Genomic DNA, 27,328 nt, shown 5'->3' with positions numbered 1-27,328 from the left:
ATGTGACATTGACTCACCTTAATGTCGTCAATTAGAAGCATAACATCTTGAGACAAGTAGAAGTCACTTAGATCAAACACTATTGGGTAGCACACCACCGTCTTGCCCAGTATGCGATAAATCTAAGAGACAGACAGACAGACACACACACACACACACACACACACACACACACACACACACACACACACACACACACACACACACACACAGACACACTTGCTGTGATCTCTGAAGATGGATGGCCCATAAGCAGTTAGGACATAAAACCAGCCATCAGTCCTTGGTGCAGAAGTCACAAGAAGACTGCTTCTGATAAGACACAGCATCAGCTCATAGTACACACAGAGAGCTGGTAGAAAACTGGTGGTGATGACGATGTCCTCTGGCATGTTGCCATCTTCCCAATAAATGTTCCATTATAATATTGTCTTAATGTGTTTGGAGTCATGATTCATTTGTTTGCCGGTGGCTTTGTTGCGGTGTTCCAAAGGTACAACGTTATCTGGTTCTGCGACCTTCACTCAGCACAAACTCAGATATTTGCTCATTAGGAGTGAAAATGGGGCAGAACGAGTTATTAATTCTAGCGTTTTTTTTAAGTGCTGCGTGAGAAAAAAGCAGCAGATGCATTGCTGCTGGAGTGCCTTGAAAAGCATGCAGACCTAAATTTGTCCCGTTACAAAGCGGACTCCAGAGGACTTTACTGCAGCGCACTGACACAGTAGTGAGCGTGGAGTGGGAGGAAATGACGTATTGTTTTTAAACATTTTATATGTAAATTTCTGAAAAGTGTGATATACATTTCATTTCAGACCCGTCTGAGTCAATATATACGCCTTTGAACATCTAGACTAAAAGTTTTGTCCGTTAATTTAAATACAGCTCATGATCACTCAGTTTGGATTGAGAATATCTGAACATTTCGGACATCGGTATCGGCCGATTTTAGTCGGTTTTTGTTGTTGTTTCTTTTTACTTACTGCTATTGGTCCTAGAAATAAAACTGGGTTGATGCTAATAACCAATATTTCCTTCCATCCATTTGTTTCTGGAGGGGAAGCGGATTGGTCCTGTGGTATTTGTTTGGTCATGAGACAATGAGAGTGATGCAGTGCGGGCTTGTGGGGAAGAAAAGAAGCAGTGGTGAAGTTGGTTGTTTTTTTTTTTTCAAGATATTAAATCTTGAAATGAATATGATCTGCAATATCATTAAATATCAGTAACTGGCCACTGCAGCAATATTGACACCCACATTTTCATGTTGCTGAATTCCTAATTTCAAGTAACGCCACAAATTCTCAATTAGATTTACGCCGGCATGGCATGTTTGGATTTTAATCAGATTTTTCAGTCAATAGTTTCTTTTGGTAAAAGGCATCCTCCATTTTGATTTATGTACATTTTTTCAAACAGCTTGTCAGAAATGATTTATACTCTTCTCAATAATCAATGGAAGCATCTCTATTGAACTTTGAGAAATCAAAACCCCTTTTGTAATTGCTTTTTGTTCCACTTCGCAATCATGCGCCGCGTTGTGTTTGTCTGTCGTTCAGCTCAACGGGTTTGAACACTTCAGAACGTCAGCGTGCGACAGCAGCAGCTGGCATAATTAAGTGCAGATTATCAACCGAATCTGAACAACGGTCACTGATGCCGTCTGCGTGTTGGAGAAAGAGACAACTAAACTCAGGAACAGAATGCTGTGTGTGTGCTTCCACGCTCACACTAATGTATTCGGATCGATATGTGCTGTGTGCATCAGTCATCCCTCTTGACCCATGCAGCACAACTACAAATAGATGCACATATGCATTCATATCCTGATGTGTGTGTGTGTGTGTGTGTGTGGGTGAATGAGCACAAACTCAAATACCTTGCAGGTCCCGATGCAGCCCACTGGCCTATCCGGACGCCCACTCAAACCCAGCTTCTTATTGACGGCTAGAAACCGGTATGCCTGCAGAAACACAAAGACCTGAATCAGTGTGCACAGCCTTCACCGCATCCTCTCGCTGACCTTTCTGCTCGCAGGGAAAACACTGCGCAGCACACCTCTTCCATACGGATCCCTGTGATTGCATCTGTGCCACTTTGAAAATGAAAATACCGCAGTTGATTTGAAATGTCATGCTCCGGAATTTCATTTCCACGTCGCAACGAAAGCATGAGCCCGATATCTCTCCGGCCCGCCGAGGCATTTTGTGATTCTGCCACTCATGAGCTGAAATATCGTCCTCCGTGATAGAAAGCAGCAACGGATATTAGCTCGGTGTCTAAGTTATGAAATGCAGCAGTAATCAAGGTCCCTGTGCTGCCGTCAGCAGCGTGCTTAGTGGACAAAAGCACACCCATGAGCCCCAAACACCTGGTGTCTGAAAACAGCAGTTTACTGGCTCACAGAGGCCCTTAGAAACAAATGCTAAGAATTGAGCTTTTATTACAGTAGATAAAATACAATCCATTATCTTTTCATCAGTTAAAACGTCATTCGCTGCCAAATAGCCAGACATATCCATCCAAATCACACAAAATTTTTGTCAGTCATATTTTTGCACTGACTTTTAGACTAGAGATCACTAAACACATAATTAATTACTGAAAAAGCAGGTTATTTCAAAATGCTGGTGTATTTTAGCTGAGTGAAGCCGACACCCCACCCACGCCAAAAAGTGCCCAGTGCTCCGTTTGTGCAGGTTTGTGCCGTTAAAACTACAGCAGCGAAGTTGTTTTCAAGTTGGATGTTGGATATTCACAGAGTGAGCGGCGCCTAGCTCAAGGTTGATCCAATTTATGAATTTTCTCTACCTCTCCCTCTTTAGCGCCACCTATTTATGACAGATGATGATTCCTGGTTAATAAAGTTGTCGAAACAAAGACATTTTAAACAATGTCAACTTTGTATTTAAAGTGTCATTGTTTACCGGATGACACTTTAATGACAACAGTCATAAATATTCATGAAGACTTCTTCATGTTCATGACAGATGTTATGTCAGGTTTATGACGGTGTCATTACAGTCTTATGCACACCCTTTAAATAAAGTGTTACGAATGTTCAATGTTTGATTTTAAGAAGTACTCACTGAATGCAGAGGAAACGATTTATTCATACTTTAAATTTGTTAATGAGTGGTTTTATCAGTGCATTTTGCTGCAACACATTCACAATCTTGATATGGACCAAAATCCCAGAATGTGCAAAAATCACAGAGCCTATAGCGACCAGGATGACGGCGCCGCCGAGATAAACAGATTCTCTCACGGAAGAAACGACTGTCTGGGCATCGGATGAAATATTCAGCACGGTGCCCGCTCTGACTCCCGATTCCTTATTCCATCTGTGAGGCTGAGTGCCACACAGCAGAAACAGAAAGAGGTTGAGAGGAAGAAAAAGTAGCAGGTATGACAGTTCAAAAGGGAGAGATGATAGGCAATGGAGAAGGTCTCTGATTTAATAGGCATAATGGACAGGATGTAAGCCTAGGGGCAATAATGTGGTTGGAGTAGCGAGTAGGACGGCCACACAGGGGAAGACACAGAAGGCAGAAAGATCTTCGAAAAGAAACCAGAACCCGGAGAGATGGCACGACCGGAGAAAATGGTCGTTTTTAAAAAACATGATGTTGAGGGAAGGCGTCACACAACAGATTGACAGATGAGGAATGCCAGCAGAGCAGGAGACGAGGCTTGGAGTGACGGATATGACAGAGGAGAGACGGATGACACCGAGATGGTAGACTTCCAACAGCAGACATGCAGATGAGGGACGGGGTCTACAGGCAAAAGCAGGGATGTAAAGGAAAACCTGCTGCAGAAGCAGTGCTTGGTGTAATGGGTGTGTCAGAACAACTCATATAATCCGTAAAACATTAAAGAAGCAAAACGGAAAGGATGAAAATAGCATTCTGTAATAGGCTGAAGTTGTCACTGAATACTTATGCACAATCTTGATCATTCAACAGCAACAGCTTTGCTTGGATCCTCCAGTAAAATCACGTTGACTACAGAAACTTTCCTGTTACAGAAGTCACACACGGTGTACCCCAAGGTTCAGTCCTGGTGCCTCTCTTGTTCAATATCTACACCATACACCGTTTTTGCTTCCATTTTTCTTGAGCTAAACTCAAAGATGTAAAACATTTTCTATATACACATAATGACCATTTCTCTCAAATACTGTTCACAAATCTGTGGAAGCTGGGAGCAAAAGCAGAACGTTTGCGTTGATATTTTTGTTCAGCGTCTGTATCTTCATCAGATGTTAAATAGGAGACATATGTAATATTTAACAATACATGGACATATTGTCCAAAATCTGTTTTTATCATTAGTGAAATACTTGCCAAACTAAGAAGGTTAGTGGGAAAACACAAAATTTAGATTGTTATTCATACTTTCATGTTGTCTCGTCTAGGTTATTGCACTTTTCATGTGGTACAAAACTCTGCCGTAAGACTTTTAACTGGAACCAACAAGTTTTCACTTTACTAGTGTTCAGCTCCTTCCTTTATTGTTTTTGTAATTGTTACTTTATAACTCACTTGTTCAAATCTCAATCTAACTTCGGCAAAACAAAAACGTCACATAATCCCAAGAACCAGATATAAAACTCCAGTGGATTGCTCTTTCCAGGCTGTTGCTCCTCGACAGTAGAAGCAACTTCCTTTGTTTCTCCACTGTCTTGAGAGTTTGGGACTCGGCTAAAAAGCAGCTTAAGAAATTCTCGTTCAAATATGCTTTCCCTTTAGATTCCTTCAAATATTGTCATACATTTGTATTTCATTCTGTATCATTTAATAATTTAAATCAATCATGTTTTATTTTTGTGCTCTGTGAAAGGTGCAGTCTACATGCACTTTGCTGACTTCGTTGCCATCGGAGGATTCGTTGTAAGTTATGAATACATCTCTCACAAGGTCAAAACACAGAGGAAAGTACAAATTGGGTGTTTGACAATCATTCTGTATTACTCCCTTTTATTAGGTTGTCAGTTTTCATGAAAGTCAAACATGAACCTGCTCAACTAAAGTATCTGGGAATATTGTATGAGGAAATACGTGGTTAGATTCAGAGGCGGTGAAATCCTCAATGTCAAGAAATACTTTACGGCAAAAAAAACAACAAAAAACTAAAAACATGAGATTTTTGTAATTACTTGGAGTAACTCTGAGGAAGTCTTGCAGCTTCACTATTTGCAAAAATACTCCTGAAGCCCCCGTCTGCTCATCATTCCAAACACTTGGCTTAAAAAGCTGTTGCAGGAAAACTAAGATCCCTTTAGATTTCAGCAGAAGATAAATAGTTCATCTCCGACAGAACTGTGAGAAATGTAACCTTTGGAGAGTAATTCTGCAAACTGTGCAGGTTTATGGATTGTCACTTTGGCACAGTAGCGACTTTACCATTATGCTGATCAATCAACACGAGGAACCCCTGTTGGGATAATAACTCACTCCGGCGTCGCTGCAGCTCTGCAGTGAGTGATGGGACAATCAAGAGGAAAAACCTAAAAAGGACAAGCTGATGGCTTGACAAGCAGATGGAATGACTGAACCAGGATGTATTGGGACGCTGATGTCAGGTAGATTTGTGTGCTGCCGGGACGACACGCAAAGGCTACTCAAATATTAACCTTTTCTTTCCACTGACTTTTGGTAGTTTAGAGGAAAAGAGCAAAGAGTGAGAATTTTCCATCTCAAATTGAGCACAAGGACAAACGTTTGTCTATAAAAGCCAATGCTGCTTATAACGAACTGAAGTCTGTTTCCATATAATCAGTAATTAAAACAGCGATCGCTACATTATTGCATCACTTAGATGAGACTGTCAGTTGAGCTTCTACCAGGTCGGTCCCAATCAATCAATACGTTTTCTAATTATACCCAAACAAATGTTAGTGTAGGGTGAAGCTGAACAGAAAGCAGCTTAAATGTTAGTCGTAACGTTTTATGGCCTTTTCTGTATAATCTGTCTACATAAATGTAACTTACACTGCAGTGAAATATGCATGGAGCCAAATGATGAAGTGTGTCAGCCCCGGCTCCAGAGGAGTTCAGCAGGGGGGGCGGTGGGGGGCAGTGGCTTATTGGTAGGGGGCAGAGTTAATGCGCTTTTACTTTAACATAAATAAATAAACAAACCTTTATGGAACCTCTCAAATAAAATAACCATACCTATTAACGCAAAATAAAAAAGGATGTAAACAGTGACATGTATAAAATGTTGAGTAATTATGCTCTGAATTCCATAAATATTTGCTCTTATGTTGCAGAAGTCCAACAATCTAATGTTTCCAATCTCTGAAGTCCATTTCTTTGAATGCAAGTAAGACTAGCAATAATAAAACATGTCACGACATGTTAGCGATGGATTGAACGGCTTCAAAAACTGCAGGAGACAAGAGGGCACAGATGCAGAAAGTGCAGGAGACGCCGTTGTATCGAATCGAGATAGGAGTAATAGAAAGTTGGCCACTCTGAGGTTAAAACAACAACAAGAAAACAGCTTCCTGTCCTGCTGCCTCTTTGAGCAGGCAATGCGCGCCCATGCCGCCGGGGAAAAACAACCCCAGTTCAAAGAATAAACACTTTGAGCCGGCGGATATTAGTTTGACAAAAATGGAACATGTGACTGATGGAAAGGACTGTTGAGATTTGAGCAAATGTTGACGGTGTTGTGCAAAACTTGGTGGCCGCGTGAAGTTTGATCAAAGCTTACCTTGACCAGTTCCTTCTGAGGCCAGATCTGGATGGGCTCGACCTGCTGAGGCGTCTGGGTCTGAATCCCGTACGTGTTCAAAAACACCTGAAGTCTACAGAGACAAAAGGATTCAGCACATCAACACTCGTCATTCTTACAACGTACTTAAAATGTGTCAAATTCAACCTAAACATGTTGGTTTCATATTATTCTTTTGATCTCGCTCAATCTTAAGCCAGCTTGACGTTCTCAGAAAATATTAAATGCATCAATTATTTTTCCCAATACCTCAGGGAACTAATCACCGTCGTCCCACCAAAATGGCCTTATTTTGTCTAACACACAAAGTGTTGCTAAAAAAGCTGTAAAGTACCATATTCTATGCAATTCATAGGCAACGAGATACGTGTTTCAAACCGATCCGTGATCCCCCTGTGACCTGCTTGTAAAAAAAATAAAAAATAAAAAATTCTTGAGCGGCGGTAATCTTTTCAGAGAACTTTCAACCTAATGACGGAGAGTTTGACATATCACTAAGTTGAAAACGAAGCTCATCCTGGCCGTCATTCAGCAGTGCTGTGCTTGGATGTGAACAAAATTAGATAGCTGAGGTTTTGGGGGAAACAAACTTTTAAAAACCATTAAAAAAAATAAAAGATTTTTCACCTCAAAGGTGAGAGCTTGGTGACTGCTGTGAGGGACGGAGTGTTTTTCTTTGAGTGCGGCGGTGTTCACACCGCTACAGAGCCTGATGTTAACAATGCCTCGCTGCTTTAAACGTGACTATAAGGCGTTCCTTGTAAACTAAGATAAACTCCATCAAAAAGTCAAAAACTCTGGGAAACTTTCCAGGAGGGAAAGCAAATGGCTTTTACAGATGGAGCAAAAACCAAAACTAAGCTGCATTCATTCTTAATTCATTCTGTTACTTCTAACTTTCTCTGTGAACTGTTTTACAGGCAGCAGCTAAAATAAAAAAATAATCCACATGTAAAGATGAAAAAAATGGAAGGAAAAAGTACAATTTGAAATATAATGTAAATCTGTGTCAATCACAAAGCTTCTGTGCAGCAGGCAGTAAAATGGGTCTGCAGTGAAAAGAAGGAGATGATGATGATGATGATGATGGTGGTGGTGATGATGATGGTGAAGCGGGAGTCCTTACAGGGACGTGGCAGAAGCTACAGGTTGACAAGCTTCACAGTCATTTAACCCTGTTTAACGCCCGCACCCCCCCCCCCCCCCCCCCCCCACACACACACACGCCTCCACGCCTTCACACGAGCCCACAATGAAAAGAGTGACAGATGATGGCGTGATAGCGGAGGTCAGACTGAGCTCATCGCAATTACAGAGCTGAGCAGAAGAGAGAAGCGAAAAATAACCCGTCTCTATGACCTGGAACATATTAAGATGCGCACATTGAACCTCTGTAGACACACACACACACCCCCGCACACGCACACCCACACACACGGAAAGATTACCTCTGGCTCTCGGCTACCAGCGACACATGAATCACAGCATCGTTCTCTATGGGACCCTGTTAACAAGAGAGAAAGCAGAGAAGATTAACATCAGAACCAATGTTCTGCTTCATGTCGCATCTGTTGTGTTGCACGAGTTGGTCCCTTTGTGGCAGAACTGTGAAGTTTAGAGCACTGCTAAAAGTTACAAATGTTTAAATTCATGTTGTTTTGCCTCCTTTTAATACTTTATTCGTGTAGCTGCTGCTTTTCTTGCACGTAAATCTCTTAATTCCTTCTGTTTCAGTGATGCAGCTCAACCAACAGTCAGTGGCGAAGCAAAACATAAACATGACTAATGTGAATCTAATTAAACCAAATCAGACGTGTGTGAGGGTGCGGGGGGGGGGGGGGGGGGGGGGGGGCACGTGGGGGTGTGTGTGTGAGAGTAGGAAAGAGGTAACACAGAGGGAGGCAGCTGAGATTCATCTCGCTCATTTCTACGCCAACAATAGGTTTTGTTATTGCTGCCCACAGTCTCTGACGAAAGTGAAATAACCAATGAAGGTTGACCCCGAGGTAGTTGGCAGCAGGAAGCGGGAGGCAAATTAGCAAGGACAAAAGAGACGTAAAGTGAAAGTTGGAGCATAGATGGAGAATAATGTTTGGCTGTTAACAGATGATGTTTCCTTCTGCTGCATCTCAGAGACGCAGATGAAAAGGAGAACATCAGAATTTGCACGCCGGTTGTTTGATCCCGCTAAAAGGATTTTGCAAGAAATGTACGATTCCTTTGATATTTGGGGCCAGAGGTAACGCACATATCAGGATGAGAGGCAGAGCGCCGCCTACGGACAGGTCATTAGTCCGTCTAAGACCCTGGAGTGGAACAGCGTTAATATTTTCAGTAATTTAACAACAGGGCCCCCGTCATCTTAGCACTTCTACTTTATTAAACTTGTATGATTAGAAATAACAAGCTGCACGTGAGCTGGTGTAGACTCGACAACCTGCGTCTGATTTTTGCTTGTTTGTGATCCTGTGCTCAATGTCTCTTCTCTTATCACTCCTACACTGGTTTTAATCATCACTGACTGGCTGCATGTCCTTTCGGTAAGTCGGCAATACGTCAACAAGAGGATTTTTGTTTTTCAGCTTTACTTCCTGCGTGTCAATCTCTTTGTGACAGATAACCAACACTTCCTTTTCAGATCTGTAACTTTTTCAAATTCCTTCACAACAAACTGAAATATGACTAAATGTCTCTAAATAAACTCTATGACTAAATGTGAGCAAGATTTGCTTTCTAATGTGAGGTTGTTGCTCCTTCGCCTCATCACAATTTTTTATCCACGACGGCTTCAATTTCTCGCTTTTCAACAACTGTATATGTCCATTTGCGGATATGTATTGTGTAAGATGTGCTGCTGCCATCCCTCTCTCTCCGTTCAGTAGTGGTTGGCATTTAGTTTGTGAGTTAGTAAACGGTAAGCAGAGCTGCTCATCAGCACGCCGAGTGACTATCCAGGGCCATTTAGGAGGCAGACAGCAGCTCGTGACTCACAGGACTCTTTCATCTTGCGCTCGTCGAGGAGATGCACACCCACACACACACACACACACAAATGAATACAGATACAAACATGCAAAAAAAACAAAAAAGAAAAAAAGGGAACATGGCAACACGAACACTCCTGCCGGCAAGCACAGATGCTCCAAAGCGTTGGCAGCGGTGGAGCACAGAGCAGAGGAATAATGCACGCATCAAGCAGACAAACAGGCAGCCATTTTGTTTAGTCGAAACAGGATGGAGATAACTAACAGCCTTGCCTTTAGGCGGCGTACATGAGACAAAGAAAAACAAAGGAATGTCCCGCTCATGTCAGCTCTGATCTCTTGAGAGAGAGAAAAAAAAGGTAATTTGGTGGAGAAGATCTGAAATACATGATAGAGATCTCCATTCTCTCTTCCTTCAGTGACTGTTCAGCCACAGGGAGGGAATGGAAATGAGTGTTCAAATGTTTCTGTAAACAACCTATTCAGATTCTCTTTAACGACGTCAGTGTAGTGCGACTGAGCTCCAGCCGAGGCCGAGGGAGGCGATGGAGAGACGGGCCGTCTCCCCACAGGACGGGAAATGATAAAAGGATCCAGGAATTACCTGAGCCTGCGACCGGCTCAGTCTAGACCGGACCTTATGGTTCCAGAACTTTTACCTTCCACGACATAAAATGTCAGGCTTCGAAATAGAGACAACAGTAAATACAGACATCCAGTGATGGCAGTGAGCTTTAACTTCGGTAGTGTAATTTTATGACTTTAGGTGAACCGTTTCTCACCATTTTGCAACAATCGGTAAAGGTCAAATTGTCATAAATTATCATAAAAGTCATGAATTTGATTATTTGAGGTGTTAAAACAATCAAGTTGATCTGAGATTTTCAAAGAAAGTCTCCAAGTGATACATTTTTCCTCCCAATATCCAAGAAAACGAATCACTGATGCGTCACTGACTGACAAAGAGTCAGAAAACTTGTTCACAACTGCTCACTGTTTGTTTTATGCAGAATCTCAAAAGCATGTTTTTGTGTTACATTTTCAATATTCTACAGACCTAATTTCTCCCAAAGCTCAAAAGCAGTTTGATCCGTTTTCACAAATGAAAACATACATCATAGAAAACAGAAATCCCCAACAGCTCTAAAATCCACAGGAGCAGCTAAAATCGAAGTGATACTTCGATTTTAAGATTTTACATTTCTTAACTTATACCGAGTGAACATGTCAATACGGAGGAAAGAGGTACAACTGCTACTCCATTTTGTTTTCATAGATAACATGATGTGAGCAGTGTTTCCATGTGGTCTGCAGCTCGGTGCTCTTGCAAAAACAAAAAAAAACATTTGAGGGATTTTGCCTCTCTCCCTAAAAACAATCCGAGTTACTTCCGCAAGGCCAAAAAAAATGTTCGGACGTTAATAAATCTCACCACGCCGAAGCCGCCCAACAACTAAAAAACACAAGCGCATAGATGATGGATGGTGTGGTGAGAATTTGTGGAATTTTGTAAAGGCGTTTTAGGAATCAGCAGGCCGAACGATTTCAAACACTTTATCGAGTTTATTGCCTGAAAACAAAGGCTAGAAGACAATCCTCCAATGATTAAACTGAGATTCGACGTAAAAATGACGCAGCGGAAATTGAGAATGTGCAAAAGACACATGTGATTTCAGTGTATGAAGGTTTTAGTTGATACAACCAGCCAGGTCAAGATCCTGAAAACATAAACAGCACAAAACAGCAAGAGAAACCTCCCTGTTCCTACCAGTCATGCCCTCAAGTTTAGAGGTCAAGTAGGAAACAAGCACATTGTTTAAAGAGGCATCTGGACACCAACTGTTTATCACAGCGTCAGTAATTAATTCAATACCGCTGAGTGCTCCCCTTTTGAAGCGACGCATTAAATTAAGCAGCTGAAAGCTGAAACACTGAAACAAAGTATTCATTAAAGCTGCAGGCAGCGTTAAACAGGGTGATGCCCGGACGTGACCAAATATTGTCGTCGGACATGGAAAATAGATCAATCTGGAACCTTCTAGGAGATACTTGCAGTGTTTGACATTTTGTGGAGAGAAGGCAAAGTTTGAGGCCTTGTCTCGCCCCCTAGACGAGCTCGAAAGCTCAACATTTAAAAAAGATTTAATGTCTCATCCCTTAAGGTGACACTGACAAAATTTGAAGCCGTTTATTCAATATGTGTAGGAGGAGTTTTTCAAAGTGTAATATGTGTAAAATGTAAAATAAAATAAGAAAAAAAAGGGACAATTTAGCCCAAAATGGCTGACTTCCTGTTTGTTTCAGGACGAAGTTCTGAGAGACGTTCTGTGCACCAAAATGTCAAAAATGTTTATATTTGTGCCGATTCACCAGGCTGAGTCAGGGGGGCGCTGTAGAGCAGTTTGGACACGCCCCTTTTTAGCTCCACTAAAAAAAAATACTGGCATTTTATGTGCGACTGATGCATGTACAAAATCTGATGCAACATCTTTCTATGAAATCTGAATATGAGCATGAAATCAGCATGTCGTCAAAAAACAGCTGACGTTCATTCAATTTGGTTTCAACTGAAGCGCCCAGCTGTTTGTTCAAGACAAAATTATATTCTTTTACTTAATAAGGGACTTAATCAGCAGCTATAATCCCAAATATATAGCCTGTACAGCAGCACTTAATCCATAGATGCAATCTGTCTAAAAGGCATTTTAACTAAATCTTTCTGCTGCAGACGCCTACTGGGTGCTGCAGCTGCAAAAGGCCATTCATCTCTACCCTGGAATACAAACGCTCAGCACTCTGAGCAGGTCTGGTCAGAGCCAGATAAAATGTGTTTGGTCTCTATTTTCTGTTATCAGAAACAAGCAATAGAAATACTAAAATGAGCCATGAATCAGATTCCTGAAAGGTTAGACTGTTACATTTCACCCTGGGCAGCAAAGCCTTTTTGCCTCTAACAGCTCCAGTTTATTGTCAGCCTGCTGGTTAGCGACTGTTAAAGTTAAATGTTTCCCAATAGACTTTACATTTTTCTTTTTTTCTTTGGTGTGACAGACCAACACAAAGCAGAAGAAACCTTAAGAGTAAAAGGAAAGGTGGAAGTCTGGAAACTGCAGCTCCGAGGAGGAGCTGTGCCTTGAAGGCGGAGCTAGGTCCACCCCGGCGTTTTGCACAGTTGAATGGTTGCCATGGAGATTAGATTTCTCAAATACGCATGAAAAAAATCTAAGTAACACTCCAGGTATGTTTTCGATAAGGGAATACAGCTCAAAAAAGATGATTTTACATAATACTGTCACTTTAGGAATGCAGCAGCAACACTTCGTATTATACCCAGTAAACAAACTCATCATGTCCCGATGTCTGCACCGACAAACACACAATATTCTACAATATACAAAGGTACAAGATGACACACATCTTTCAAAATAAGTGTTTGAATAAAACACTCTACAGTTTTCACCAGGGAGGTCACAGTCCTAGAAAACCAAAACAGCCTTTTTTGTAAGAGAATGTTTTTTGTATCATACAGATAAATTTTAGTCCTGGACGCTTGAGATCAAACTGATGCAAGAAAAGCTAAAATATATTCGAACAACAATTGTCAAAAGGCTAAGTCATTGCCTGCTGCATAGGATTATAAATTGATGCGGACAATTACAGATTAAGAATTTTCTTTCGTCTTGAAACCTCAATCCAAACCTGCAAGAGCAGGAAGGAAAAAAAGGAATCAGAAGCCGTTTTAAAAAGGGGGACATGCTGCCGGTGCTACGGTACGCCACGCAGCAGCAGGATGGACTGCCTGCGGTTACCAGCGGTAACCAACGGGCTGGCTGGAAGCGAGCTGCCCCTCAGAGATACGGTGGAGCTAAATTTGACAAAGTGAAAATCCATTTGCAGGAGAATGCTGCTGTGAGTCCCTGCAGAACCCAAATGAATTTCAGCTCTGCTTCATTTGACTTTTTCCCCCAAAATTAAAACCACCGACCTGTGACTCAAGATGGAAAGTGGATGAGATTGTTTCCTCCTTTTCTGCTTTATCCCTTTCTGTTCTCCATGCTACAGTTTCCTCCACAAAATCTTTTGTTGGGTTCTACCCCTGCATTTGGTTCGTGTGTTTGGGATTCTTTATTTTCCTACTCGTCTCTTATTTTCTGTCCTGTTTACCTCGTATCTTGCTGGCTTAGAACAAAATGACCACACTAACTTTTCCACATGTAATGTGACATTTTCTCCTTTCCTGACAATTTATTATTCAATCATCTATAATCATAGGCGTTTTCAGAGATAAATTACGAGCTTCTTGAATCACCTTTGCATTCAGATCAAACATTCAATCTAATATCTCTTAATTATCAGGACATTTATCGTCCACAGACCTTTTCAGGTGACGTTCTATCAGATTTAGTTCTGAATTCTGGCTTGCACATTCTAAATCTTACATTTCCCCCATTATGAATCTTAATTTAGATGTATGTTGGGGATTTCTAAATGTTTCTAGACGTTTGTTTTTTTTTGTTTGCCACTTAAAAGTTGAAAAATATTTTGAACTGAGTCATCGTGGAACCATTTTGGTCCGTGATGAAGCAAAACCAGAAGAAGTGTTTGCAGAGGGATAACTCTTTCGCCGTCTGCATGTTGCCTATTTTTGCTAAGTTCAAAATGCTAGCATTGTCATACCGCTGTGAAATCCAACAGCCAGCCGGCAGACTTTAAGTGGGTGTTCTCGGTTTGTGGAATTACTTGCCAAAATAAACCTGAATGAAATAAACAACAGTGATCTGAAAGGCCACGCGACTCCGTTTCAAGGTCAGATCCGTCCCGGCGTGGCGGCTGGCGGCCTCAAGCGAGCGTCCCGCCTCAAAGGAATAAAACATTTAAACACTTTCATGGATTTAAAACGGAAGCAGAGGAATTCCTCCACCGTCCGTCCCTATCTGGATGAAATGTAATCCCTTCTTTTAATGTCCCCGCACAGACGAGCGACTCTGGGCTCGCCGTGCTCCGGCCTTTCTGCGGCTCAGAGATTCAGATTCTGATGAGCGCGTTTCAAAGCAAGGGATCGGCAGAGACGGATCGCATGAGGAGAGAGGGGGGAAAAAAAAATCTAATCAAATCATGAAAGAGATGCCAAGTCGTTTTGTGTGAAGAAAACGCCTCCCGTGTACGGTTTTTAAAGAAATCGCTTCGAAAAGGTCGTCCGACGGCATGAAGCGATAAGGAGCGAGACCGGGAGGTTTTTCACTGTTGAAGAGAACGTAATAAAAATGGACGTCTCCCCTGATCTGATTTAGGGAATCGCTTCCAGTCTGACAGGGGAAAAAAAAAAAAGAAAAAAAGTGTGGCTCTACGGGACTGAAAGACAAAAGGATAAAAGAAGGGAGGGGGAGCCGATGGAAGGAAGGAAGGAGGGTGGAATCACCTCCACAGAGGAGAAGCGAGTGAAGAGTTGGATTGCATGCCGCTGACTGCCGTAATTGCAAAGGCGCCCCGACTGAGAAAGCGATACATTGTTCCTCAGCCTGGGCTCAGAAATATTATCCTCCACCAACAGAATCCTTATGAGCAGAAGAGGAGGAGGAGGAGGAGGTGGAGGAGGAGGAGGGAGGGATCAATTGATATTAAAGGCGAGCCACGGTATGAGCTACAGGAGTCCCAGCTTGTCAGAGCCGCTCTGTTTGATTCCACGCCTGGAGAGCCGAGAGGCTGGTGGAAGATAAGTGGCCTGATTACTACTGTCTGTGTGTGAGCGGGGAGGCGCGGAGGGGGGCATAATGACGCGAGCGCCGCAGTGAAAAATAAATATACATGCAGCCAAAATATGAATGCCTGATGGTGACGGGCTGTCTGGCAGAATTGTGCATGTGATATTTTGTTGCATAAAAAAAAAAAAAAAAAGTAAAATCTTTCTTTATCTTCAACTTTGAAAGTCTTTCCCCCCCCCCCCCCTTTTTTATTTAAATGACAAACCCAACGCTGGAAAAAAAAAAAAGAAAAAACAGACTTGTGGTGACTCTAACTTGCCAGTGTGTGTTATTGTGATGAGCCTTAATGCAGGCATGCAGCCTGACAATGACCCTGGAAAAGAATTATGCTCCCCCGTTTCTGTGCCAGGCTGCACTCTGAAGATTCAACATGGCATACGGGCATAACTACAATCTTTGGGAAGCAGATGGAGCGCGTTAGAAGCGATGATGCCCATTTTGCCGATGTAATGCGGTGTTAAAAGAAGCAAGCAGTTGGGCTAGGAGACACTAGGTGGACCCACATCTGTTTCTAAATAGTCAAAATTAACCTCTTTTGTTAACTTGGTGGTATAACATTACTGCCTTGTAAACATTTTTTGTATTTTTTTAATACATATTTAAGCAAGTATTATTGATTTTTTTCCAATGGAAACCTATCAAAAAAAAAACACAAAATGAAAGTAATCATGGAGATGGAAACAGGACGAGTAACGATGTGAATAAAATGCAGGAGTGAATTTTTAAAAACAAGTTCTTTAGACTGAATCAGCCTCTGATACTAGTGATTTGCATTGAAAAGCAATGGATGAAATCAATTCTGTCATTTTCCAGTCAGTCTGGCGCCTCTTCTATTCAAAAGGAAAAAAACCCAAATGAGTGGATGAAATCCTCTTTTAACCATTTCAGTCAAGACTTAGATAAACCTGAGAACCATTAATCCTCCCAGGCATGCGTTCCCAAACGGTTTGCAAACCAACAGACAATGCTGCACAACATGTAAAGAAACATCACTATGGTTTTTTTCCCCCTGACTTTTATTCACTATTCAATAATTATTATATTTAGCATACAGTATATGCTGCCTCTTACATTTTTTTGTTGGCTTGGAGTTACTGTGGTTTTTCGGTCGGTGTTTTGACAGAAACTTGTTCCTTTCACGCTCGCTGCGCTACGGCGTCAGGAGGGAAGCAGCTCGGTGAATTTGACTGGCAGCCAATCAGACAGATGAGAATGGGAACTAATATTTCAATAAATTATCCCAACTTATATTGTTTTAACAATGATTGACAAGCACTGGGTGAGATTTTATGATCTTTTTTTTTTTTTGATTCAACGTTTTTAATTTCTGCATTCTTTGTTTTTCTAATTTGCCCTTCAGCTCTCTGAGGCCCCTCTAGCGCCCCCTGGAGACGGCCACTTTGAAAAACACATCTCCAAGGGATACCTGAATAGATTCACAAGTAGGTTGTCGACTGAGAATTGCCTGGTGGATAAGAAAGTACCAAAGAAGTAAAGTGCCCAGGTACCCTGGTATATATACCTACATACCTTCATATGCTTCAGTTCACCGTTGCTGCCATGAACTAAAGCAGCTCTGCTCACTGCAAACTCTCTGTTAGTCTAACTGTGATAATAATCCAACCTCTGCAAACCTGGTCTGAATGATAATGTCAGCCTTTCTGGGAGCCATGTTTGAAGTTTAACCACAGGTAAGGATGAAAGAAAAAAAAAAATTAATGATTTATTTAATAGATTTCTTGAGGTAAAAAAGGATTTTGTGACAGTGATTCTAAGCAGACTGAGCACATCCTAACCTTTACCTCCTTCACAGACGCTGCACTTCTGAAAAATAAATCAAATAAATAAATAAATAAATAACTAAAAGTGAGTTTTGCTGGAATTAATTCTGTTCAGAGACATCCACACATATTTGGAGCCTTTCCATTCATGCTTCAGGAGGTAAGAGAGACATAAAGAGGATACAACTACAAATGCAGTTGGGCTGCAGCTAAGAACCTATCTGGGGAGTTCAATCTCTCCCACCAGGCAGCCTGTCATCAGTGGGGATTTCCATTCAGTAAATTGCTATGTTCATTCAGTGATTTGTCTCACTTCCTAACGTATACTTAACCGCCCCCCTGCAGTTGTTCCGCGTCTGCTAAGTCGAGAATAGCAGGGCTATTTGCTGTTTTCACCAACAAAACTTCACCAGACTAAAAGTTTACTTTCCTGCCTGCATGCCAATCTCCTGTCTGCACTGTGCTGTCTGGCAGCGAGGACTTGGTCACCAACATGCTGGACGCTTCCAAGACAGGCAGCAGGTTGTTGCTAGCCACTTTGACAGGTGGCTAGCAACACCAGTAAGCTGACAGGATAGGCTCGAGACAAGCAACACCAACTGCCAGTGGTAGGTAATACTAGCGCAACTAACTTAAGCTAAGATGTTAGTTGTGCTAACCCTAAAGCACTAATCGAGGACATTAGCTCCACTAACGCTAAAGCGCGACACCAACATGTGGTAGACGAGGGTTGGCCAGGCTGCTCACTCACTTCAGAGCACAACATTTATAATTTCCTAATAATTGACAAAAAATATTTTCTTGAAGCAAATACATATACCCCTGTCTTTATGTGGTCTAAGCACATATCACTGCTGCCACCAACTGTTATGGAGGGGAATTGCTTCATTCCAGTGGCGTACTCTTCTGGTGAGTTACCTCGCCGTTGGAATAACCAATCACCTGGCAGAGGTGGCCATGTTGATGTCAACATGTGTTGTGTTGCCCTCCACAGGGTAAAATGTGTCATTACTCATCTGTCTACACAGTTGTGCTTCAGGAAGTGATTCTTTGGAACAAACACTCACGGTTTCAGTTTCATAGTTGATGAGTATTGCTAACTCTCGCTGATTCTGTCTGATTGACCACTGCAGGGCATTGGTCGGAAAGCACGCACATCATCAGCAGATTATTAACTGTTAACTGTAAACCTTAGCTATGCAGAATAAATTTGCTGCACCGCATCTCGCCTGGAGAACATGACAAGCACCAACATAAAGGCTCTTGAAACAATTCATAAATGTCATTCATTTGTTTGTTTGCTCCATCCTTGCAACTTACTCCAAAACGTTTCTCGGAAAAGAAAAAAAAAAACAGAATGCGATTAGACAGACAGTCGTCACTCACTTCAAAAATAGAAGCTTGAATTCTTAACAGTCCATAACCAAAATAAAAAAAAAATCACATTTTATTCAACTGAAAGCTTACTAAGCAGTAAGTAAATTAGAGCTTTAGAATTTAGGCCCAAGATTTTATTTAATGGAAGCTCTGCTAAATGTTTGCAAGAATAATGATGCGCTAACAGCGGAACAAAATTTTGATTTAGCATTTTTAGATTATTGGCAGTGTGCCCACCACTGAAAGTTGAAAACTACTTTTGTGGCTATAAATTCATACGACTTCAGTCTTTAGTTCTCAGTCGTTGCTTGTTATTTGTAAAGAATCTGTTGGTCAGCAGGTAGGAGGCAAAAACCAACAGCTGAGCTGGACTGGAGAATCTTCCTGGCATCAGTTTCTTTCTCATCCAGTTGGTATTTATAACACTGCAACACTACAGGTACAAACCACAAACTGTTTTATTCAGAAAGTATAAGGAAAATAATATGATGTTTTTTTGGGGTTTTTTTGCAACAAAAAACTGTGCCTTTGTGTTTAGCCCCTTTTAGCAAATACAATCGTTTTAGGTTTAAATCAAATAAACAGGGTCTGTTTCTCATGTGGTGTTGCAGTCCTTTGGATCAGAGAAAAGCCGACAAATGCAGAGTGCAGTGAAAACAGCTCCTGTTGTGAAGCGTCGGCGCCTTCACTGTCAGCAGTAACCATCAACAAGCAGCTAATAGAAGGGCAGATGCTGCCTTTCAGCACACCTGGCACCGCTCACACTCCCCGCATTCACCTGACACACCGATTCCGGCCGCGGGAGACTCTGATGCACCATAATGTGCAAAAGGACGTGACAGCAACAGGGGAGGAGTTTGGATGAAAGGAGCACAACAGGTGCAAACATTGGATTCCTCCCCAGGGGCTCCAAGAGGTTATGCCTCCTGGCAGCTCGCTTTTCCTTTTGTCTCTCAGCGATGCATTGACCTTTAACAGGAAGACGGTGGACAGCAGAGCAAGTCAGCAGCACCGACAAAAGGAAACAAGAGGGGCAAAACCAATCAGACGCCTCTAATGGGGTCCAAGACAGAGAGAACAGCTTGTAACTGGACAGGGAAAGCAAAGTTCTGTCTGAGATCAACACAAACTCTCAACTTTGAGGAGTTTGCAGCAGCAGCTTGTGTATGTATTGGTAGGGGTGTAAGCAGAGGGTGCATTAGAGCATGGGTGATGTTTCTTGTGTTAACGCTTGCAAAGTGTTTGAGTGTGTGAGTGATGTCCATTTCCCTGCAGGTTAAGGTCAATGGCTGTCTCTGTGAGGCTTTTACTGTCACAGACCACTGGGCTCAACACTTCCTGCCCACCACTTGGCCATTTGGCAAACAGCATGGCTTAGCACACTGTGCATGCGTGTAGGCGTGTGTGGGCATGGGTGCGCGGGCGTGTGTGTGTGTGTGTGAGTGAAGCCAAGGCTACAAAAAGAGAATGAGGAAATGTGTGCATGCTGGCACTAAAGCGTGTGATTCAGTTGGTGGGGCTGGTTTGAAGTGGACGTAGGCTGGAACATGGTGTGATGTAGTGAGCTGCACATGAGAGTGCGCCCTTGGGACAGACACATCCCTGTGTCCATCTACTGAAGGCGTCGCTGCATTCTTTACACGTGGGAAATGTTTAGATTATTCAACACTGTCCTGCCACTGGACCTGTGATTTGTACGCCGCTGTATGAATCTGGTGTCATTCGGTTCAGTGTTCTGCTCTGTTCCGGTGCTGTTCCACGTGAACAGGCCTCAACGAGACGGACCAACAGGATGATAATGGAGAATAGTTGTTTTACTGAAACAGAACTCGTTCTGATGCTGATGAAGCGTCTCTGCATGTAAACAAATCGCTGGAGTTTCACCTTCCTGAGGCTGCAGAGGGAGTGTGTACAGCAGAAAACCTCATGTCGTCTTCATAAACACCACCATGGGAATAGTTAATGTGGAGTTTCTGAATATCTTTCAACAGTAATTACTCCACTGACCCATCCATCAATCAATCAGATGGAAAGGACATGAGGTACTGAGTGAGCTGAATTTCAACGTCAAACAAGGACATAACAAAGCAGGAATCTTAACTTTTTTAAAAAGATCTACATATAATGCATTGTGAAAATATCAAATGTCAGATGTATTAAAGCGACAATAAAGCAACTTCCTTCTTCACAAAATGTAAACCAAACTGGAGTAGCGTCAGACTTTAGTAGCTGTCGTTGTCTCTTTTGTCGGTGGTAAAAGACCAAGAATCATTTCTACAGCCAGTGGTTAGGTTGTATTTACCCAGAATGCCCTATGCCATAGCCCACTTCCTGCTTTTGGAGCGGTTTCCCATTCCACTTGGCATTGACATGTGCATTCTTACCTCAGCAGAATTCACTTCAACCGAACCGAGACTTAGGTTTTTAGGCAGATCACAGTTCAGTTTAATTACGCATTCACATCTCCCCAAATGAACCGGACCTTCTACATAAACCACCTAGAGCAGGGGTGGGTGCCCAAAGTCGGTCCTCGAGGGCCGACATCCTGCATGTTTCTCTCTGGTTTAATGCACCTGGATCCAATGATGGCTCGTTAGAAGGCCTAAGAAGAACATTGTCTTGCTGAAAAGGTTGTTGGTACCACCAGGGAGAGAACTAGAACATACAAGATTTTGGCCCTCGAGGACCCACTTTGGGCTCCCCTGACCTAGAGTTTGACTAAAACGGACTAAACCAGGTTTAGGTCATCTTTCTCATACACGTGTCTATTACCTCTCCTCAACAACGATGTGTGAAGAATGCTGGGGTGTTGGTGACAGACCTCGGAACCACCAAATAGAGGCTGCAATCCTACTTCAAAGTTGAGTGCGTACTAGCTAAATATTGTGTGCTCATATCAAAATTTACAATTAACCTCGATTACGTGAAACAAACTGAACTTTAACGGTCAAAATCGAGGAGACAGGCCTCTGACAGACAGCTGGTAGAACTCTAGGCAATAAATGGACAAAGTTTTCCTGCTAAAGTGATCACTCAAAGTGCCACGTTCACAACATGAGCATATCGGTAGGCAACATGCCCAGGGCCCATCGCCCTGCAGTGAGAGGAAGTTGAAATCACCAATTGCAACAGGACTAATGTTCCCAGTGAGCCACAGCTGCCTGCACAGCTCCACATAAATATGCAAAAGCCTTTCCCCCTTAACTGATACCATCTGCATAATGGTCTTCTTGACATAATTTAAGACCAGAAAGTTCAAACCATTACAAAACGCTATCTGCTATTTCACCAAAGTCCTCAGTACACAAAAAACATGGCATTATTATTCTTATTATTACCTATCTTAAGAGAGATTTAGCAATAACGTCCAAAGCTGATGTACAGCAGCAAAATTGCAAAAAAAACATTAATGTTCATTAAGTTTGCAGAATAGAAATGACTTGCGCCGTAAAAAAAAGAAATGCTGCCAACACAAAGAATCAGTTTGTTTAAATACGTCAACAGGAGGTTTCAAAAATAAATAAAATGTTGTAAACTGACCCATCAGAACCTGACAAAGTCACCAGCTCTTTCTCAAATTGATTAAAGGAAAAGTAATATTGAGAAATACAAGCTACTAAATAATAAAAAGGTATAGAACCTTAAAAAAAATCTATAATTGATAAAATTGGATTGATGGAAAAGGGTGAATTTATATCTAAGTATCGTTTTTGTTTGTTTCAAACCCTCTTGAAATTGCTGAAATTTTGTGTTTTCGTTTTGTTTCGTGATGTCCTCGTGTAAAGTTTGTAAAAATGTTAAAGCTGTTGAGGTGGTTGATTTGAACGTTGTGTTTTGATTTGGTTTGTGTCTTGAGGTATTTCATTATGTCTCTTTTTGTTTGTGATGTGTGTAAAAGTACGATTTTATTGGAAACTTCATGGAATCTGCTGATGTATAGAACAAGTTTCAGCCTTCATCTACTCCAAATCCCTCGGACAGATGGGACACTCTCTGGCTGTCCAAAAGTCTGCAGCTTTCTCTGACACCTTTGCTCAGGTGGTGTTGGGGGAACCTGCATTGTGTTATAATGAGGGAGTGGGGGAGAGCCGTCGGGCTTGGAGCTGAAAGCTGCTAAATGTTGCATCGAGCGGCGGTGCTCTTGTGGCTCTCAGCTGGCTCCGCTGTGTTCGTACTGGAGGAGACGCTGGATTCTGTTCTGGTTCCTGTTAATGTTGCATCGTGTATTGTCTTTGCTCCTGATGCCTGCTGATATATACAATATATATACGAGAACACATCCTATAAACCCATATTTTACCTCTGGGGGGGGCAGTCATTTTCCCCCCCATCAACCCTTTTCTTCACAGAGCCGTGCGATCTTTGGCTAAATCAAAGAATTTTCATTTGGAGTGTTCCGCTCACTCCACAGCTAAGTGGTGGATTATTTTAATTCCCACATGCCTTTCCTGCATGCTTGTGGAGCGGGATACGCTTAGTGCCTTTGGTAAATTTACAAAAAAACAACAAAAAAAACAGAAGAAAATTCAAAGAGACAGAAGAAGTGAACGACAAAAGGGGGCAAAAAGACAGACTGAGAAAGCCACAATGACACCGTGAGCATTTCTGAAAAGCTGAGCACATTAAGGGAGCCACATTAAAAGCAAGAGTGTGACATAAGAGAAATAAGCAACTAATTCTCTTTCATTGCTATTCATGACTTCTCTGATGCGCCGGTCGCTTCGCCCGCTGAGTCATACTGCATGTTTGTCAGCGGGATGTCACGCCCTGCTCCTCGGGGTGCGTTTCATCCGACTCACCCACTCAGACCTCGTGGCTTTTTGCACCGAAAACCCCACAGACAACTGCTGCTGCAGATCACGGAGCGCTGCTTTTCTCCACAAAGTAAAGCTAGAGCTAAACACGGACTCGTCAGGAACTACAGCGCCAGCCAAAAGCTACGCACATCAACCGAGCAATCATTCGTCTGATTGGCCGACTAGTCGGCAATTAGTTTAATTTCATTCCTACTTTCATTTGGCAAGCCTCCGTAATTGATTATTTATTTATTTGACTTTGAGTTTAAAATGAGTATGTCACATGTTGTTATTAACAAAACAGTTTTAAATTAAAAAAAAAAGAGTAGCTGGAACAAAAATAGTAAATTCCACCTAGTCGCTCAAAAGTCCATTTGCTATACCAGCAGCTAAGCATCAATCAAATGTCCATATAGATACATCCGTAAACACAAAACAGGCAACGAATATAAAATATCATCATTAAGATAAAAAGATATATTCTCTTTGCAATGATACAGCACTCTACTGAGACAATATGCTTCATTATAGCTTGATAGCATGTCATATTTTATTATTTTTTGTTAAAGTAAAAATCGATTCACTCTCTTTAGTTTCTTTAGGCAGATTGTTCTGCAGATTTGGTCCATGAGCAGAAATAAAACATTACGATTCTTTAGCTCCAACTTAGATGTTTTATTTTTTTTTTAAACACTCTAATCCTCTCAAATGATAAATTATCTCTCTTTTAAACACTGTATGTAAAGGACTGTATGTTTTCCAGGCACATGGCGTCATTTTACAGCAGCATCAATTAATAATTTCAACTTCAGTTGTCGTTCTACATAAAATGTGACTTAAAAGACATTTAACTTGACATCGGGCCCCTCAGGCCTGTGGCACAGCTGACTGGTTGCCATGGAGATTCGAAGGCTTCTCAAACGTTCATGAGAGAATGAAAGCAACACACCGCGCATGTTTATGATGAGGGAGTAACATCATAACATGATGTAAACTTTAAAAAGTAGATTGTACATAACACTGCTCCTTTAATAAATCTTTTTAGCAAATGTATTGGCAATGTACTATTATTTATTTTAAACATAACCTGCAGAATATAATAGTCCAAGTCGAGAAATGTTATTTATTTCAAGTGTACAAGTTTATCAGCTGTAAAAGCCTTTCTATACTGTACAATTTTCTTTTTTCTGCAAAAAGACAGTTTGGTTCTAATGGCTAAAACTTGCATTAAAGCTCCCACAAGTAACGTCACGTTCACGCCCATGGGGAGTGACTCTAAGCTTTTCAGCAGGACCGAATTACCTAAACACAGGAGAACCTGCTGCGCTGCAGCTTTACTTTTCATCAGATTTTCCACCCTTTGTCACGTGGAAAACATGCATATTTAAAGTGTTTGGCTTCATCCATAACCTCCCAACTACAGTAAGAGCTTGCAGTTCATGACTGCAGAAAAGTTTCTCGTACGTCAGGAAAGCATTAAAGTTGCATAAATGCCTCATACACCAACAGAATTACAACTTCCTCCCTGTCAAACGCAAAACGTTTGAACTGCTGCACTTCAATCCGCCGAGGCCTCCACGACGCAGCCGCAATCCATCACAAAATGTGGGGAAATCTGCAGTACATATGTTATTTTTAATATAGAGTACGCATTAAAATAATACATAATTTACATGATTAACTCATAATAATGAGTGTAGACTATTTGTGGATCAGCTCAGGAGTTCTGCATGATTTTAAGGCGTTATTGGAAATGAATGTGTTGAAGTTAGCTGATGAAGGTTAAAAAAAAAAAAGAAAAGATTTTTATCACCAGGTCCAGATCAACAACAGTTTAAATAGAGCGGGATATAAGCTGAACAAAGTCAGTATTTTTGAAGCAATTCATGTTCGCAACATGAAAAAATATGTATCTATGTATGAACTTTTAAAGTGGATTGAGCGTCTATTCAAAACAAAGTTATTTCCTTAGACTCTGATGTTAAAGACAGACTTGAAAACATTCACCTTTTGTTTTAAATGCTCCAATATTCTCTATTCCTGATGATAAGAGCATAACAACCTGTATTACAACACATATTTAACAATAAGATAAAATTAAGCTAACTACACACAGGTCGGTTCCCTTACTGCATTGCAGAACGACTCAAATGTCTGCAATATAAACTATTTAGAGTCCATCAGCCTTAATGCACTTATGACATGTACTTTACAAAGCAAGGTGAAAATATTGGACTGAGGTTCTAAAAACTGGTTTTCCATCTTAAATGGCACGATGATGTTTTTTATTGGGAAAAAAACTTAACTCCATTCTTCTGTAGGAAGACCAATGATGTATTAGACTGCATCGTTTTGGGGGTGTCATCAAAAATGACAATTTTGCAAATAGATTGGTCGATAAAAGTCCAAGTAAACTTTTTTTTGTATTCGTGCCGCCCACTCCAACTTATGACAGAAGCTCTCCGGTGTGGCTGAATTAAAATCATTCTCCATTCTTGTCAACCTCTGCTAGGTTTAGGGGATGGAATATGTTATCATACAAGACAAACTGAATTCAAATAATTGCTTTCGTAATCCTCATCTGAAAATTGTCATTTAGTTGGGTTATTTTTGTTTGCTGAATGGCAACATTTAAGTGATACAAAAACAGAAATCTCTAAGGTGGCAAATACTTTTTTTAACAGCAATGTATGTTCATTTACTCTTACTCTGAGACATGAGTACTTCCATATATGTGGACAGAGAGAACAATAAGTGTTGAAATCAGTTCCTAACAGCATGTGAAAGCTCAGCATGGCCATGTGCTTGCTTCCTGCCTGGAGACAAAAACGCTGGACTTCAGTGATGAAGAGCCAACCAGACGTTTGAGCACACATTTACCCTCCCCCTCCCCAACTTAAAACACAAAATAATCATCAGAAAAAGTGGCAAAAACACCTTTTACTTCAACCCTTTACTTCTTTTCTCCCTTTTGCGTTTTCCTCCCAACCCATCTCGGGTCTCCTTGCCGACATAACATGAAAGCTGAGAGTCTGGCTGAGCCAGAAAAGGTGCAAGGGCTGAGATTCAAAAGCAAAAAAAAAAAAGAAAAATTGACATGAAAGAGAAATATGGACTAAAAGGCTAAGGTGAAACAGTAAGAGAGAGAGAGAGAGAAACAGAGATGGAGGAGAAATGCTGCTTCATGAAGGCGGAAAGGAGAAGTCCACAACGTGCCCAGCTGACCCCAGGAGGCGCTCTGCTCAGCCTGATGAATAAACAATCACACCTAATTTGTTCAGACTGAGGGCAAGGCGACAGGTGTGTGGAGAAAAATGGTTCATTTGAGGCATTCATGTTCTCAAAGATGGAAAAAAGAAAACACCTCTTTGCTCTCCTTTTACACGACGAAATCTGCGAACAGATCAATTCTAAGATTTTCTATACACGTAGAGGAGCAAATCACCTGCGACGGGTTTCTGTGAGGCGAAGGGTTTATTTTCTATCAGGTGTACAATGTGGGGTTGGAAAGGTGATAAGATGCAGCTGGGTTTCTCAGCGAGGCCTGGAGGGATGTTAACAAAACGTTCCAATGGCACAGAGATGTGAGAAAACCCGAGGTTCAACGGGAGAAGAGCCTCCTATCCGATGGAGGACGTCATAAAAAGCAGAAACACCATATAATGATGATAACTCAGAAATAGTTCAAATAGTTTGGATGTATTTTTTTTTGTCGTACTTATGGAAAGTTTCTGTTTATATCATAGGTTTGTGGTGCGTTTTTATCCCCCCAAAAAAAGATATAAAACTTCAGATGTGTCACAATGAGATATTAACATACATGGAAAAACCTCACAAAAACCTTATACTATAGCAGAAAGTATGATAGCGACCGTAAGAAAGGCTTA

General features: G+C 41.5%; 1 protein-coding gene across 3 annotated transcripts in view; it reads right to left on the bottom strand.

Annotated features, from left to right (window-relative positions):
- phkb (phosphorylase kinase, beta) overlaps nt 1-27,328 on the bottom strand; it is a 110,702-nt gene that overhangs the window by 16,926 nt on the left and 66,448 nt on the right. For all 3 annotated transcript variants that reach the window (XM_032560743.1, XM_032560742.1, XM_032560741.1), the window contains 4 exons: nt 8,190-8,245; nt 6,721-6,814; nt 1,877-1,960; nt 18-122 (listed from right to left, as the gene is read on the bottom strand). In XM_032560743.1, coding sequence (XP_032416634.1) covers nt 18-122; nt 1,877-1,960; nt 6,721-6,814; nt 8,190-8,245 — 339 coding nt within the window. The remainder of the gene's footprint in view (nt 1-17; nt 123-1,876; nt 1,961-6,720; nt 6,815-8,189; nt 8,246-27,328) is intronic.

The sequence above is a fragment of the Xiphophorus hellerii genome, chromosome 4, assembly GCF_003331165.1.
Source record: "Xiphophorus hellerii strain 12219 chromosome 4, Xiphophorus_hellerii-4.1, whole genome shotgun sequence".
Classification (NCBI taxonomy): Eukaryota; Metazoa; Chordata; class Actinopteri; order Cyprinodontiformes; family Poeciliidae; genus Xiphophorus; species Xiphophorus hellerii.
Note: the sequence above shows the minus strand (reverse complement) of the source record. Positions and strands in the feature narration are given on the sequence as shown.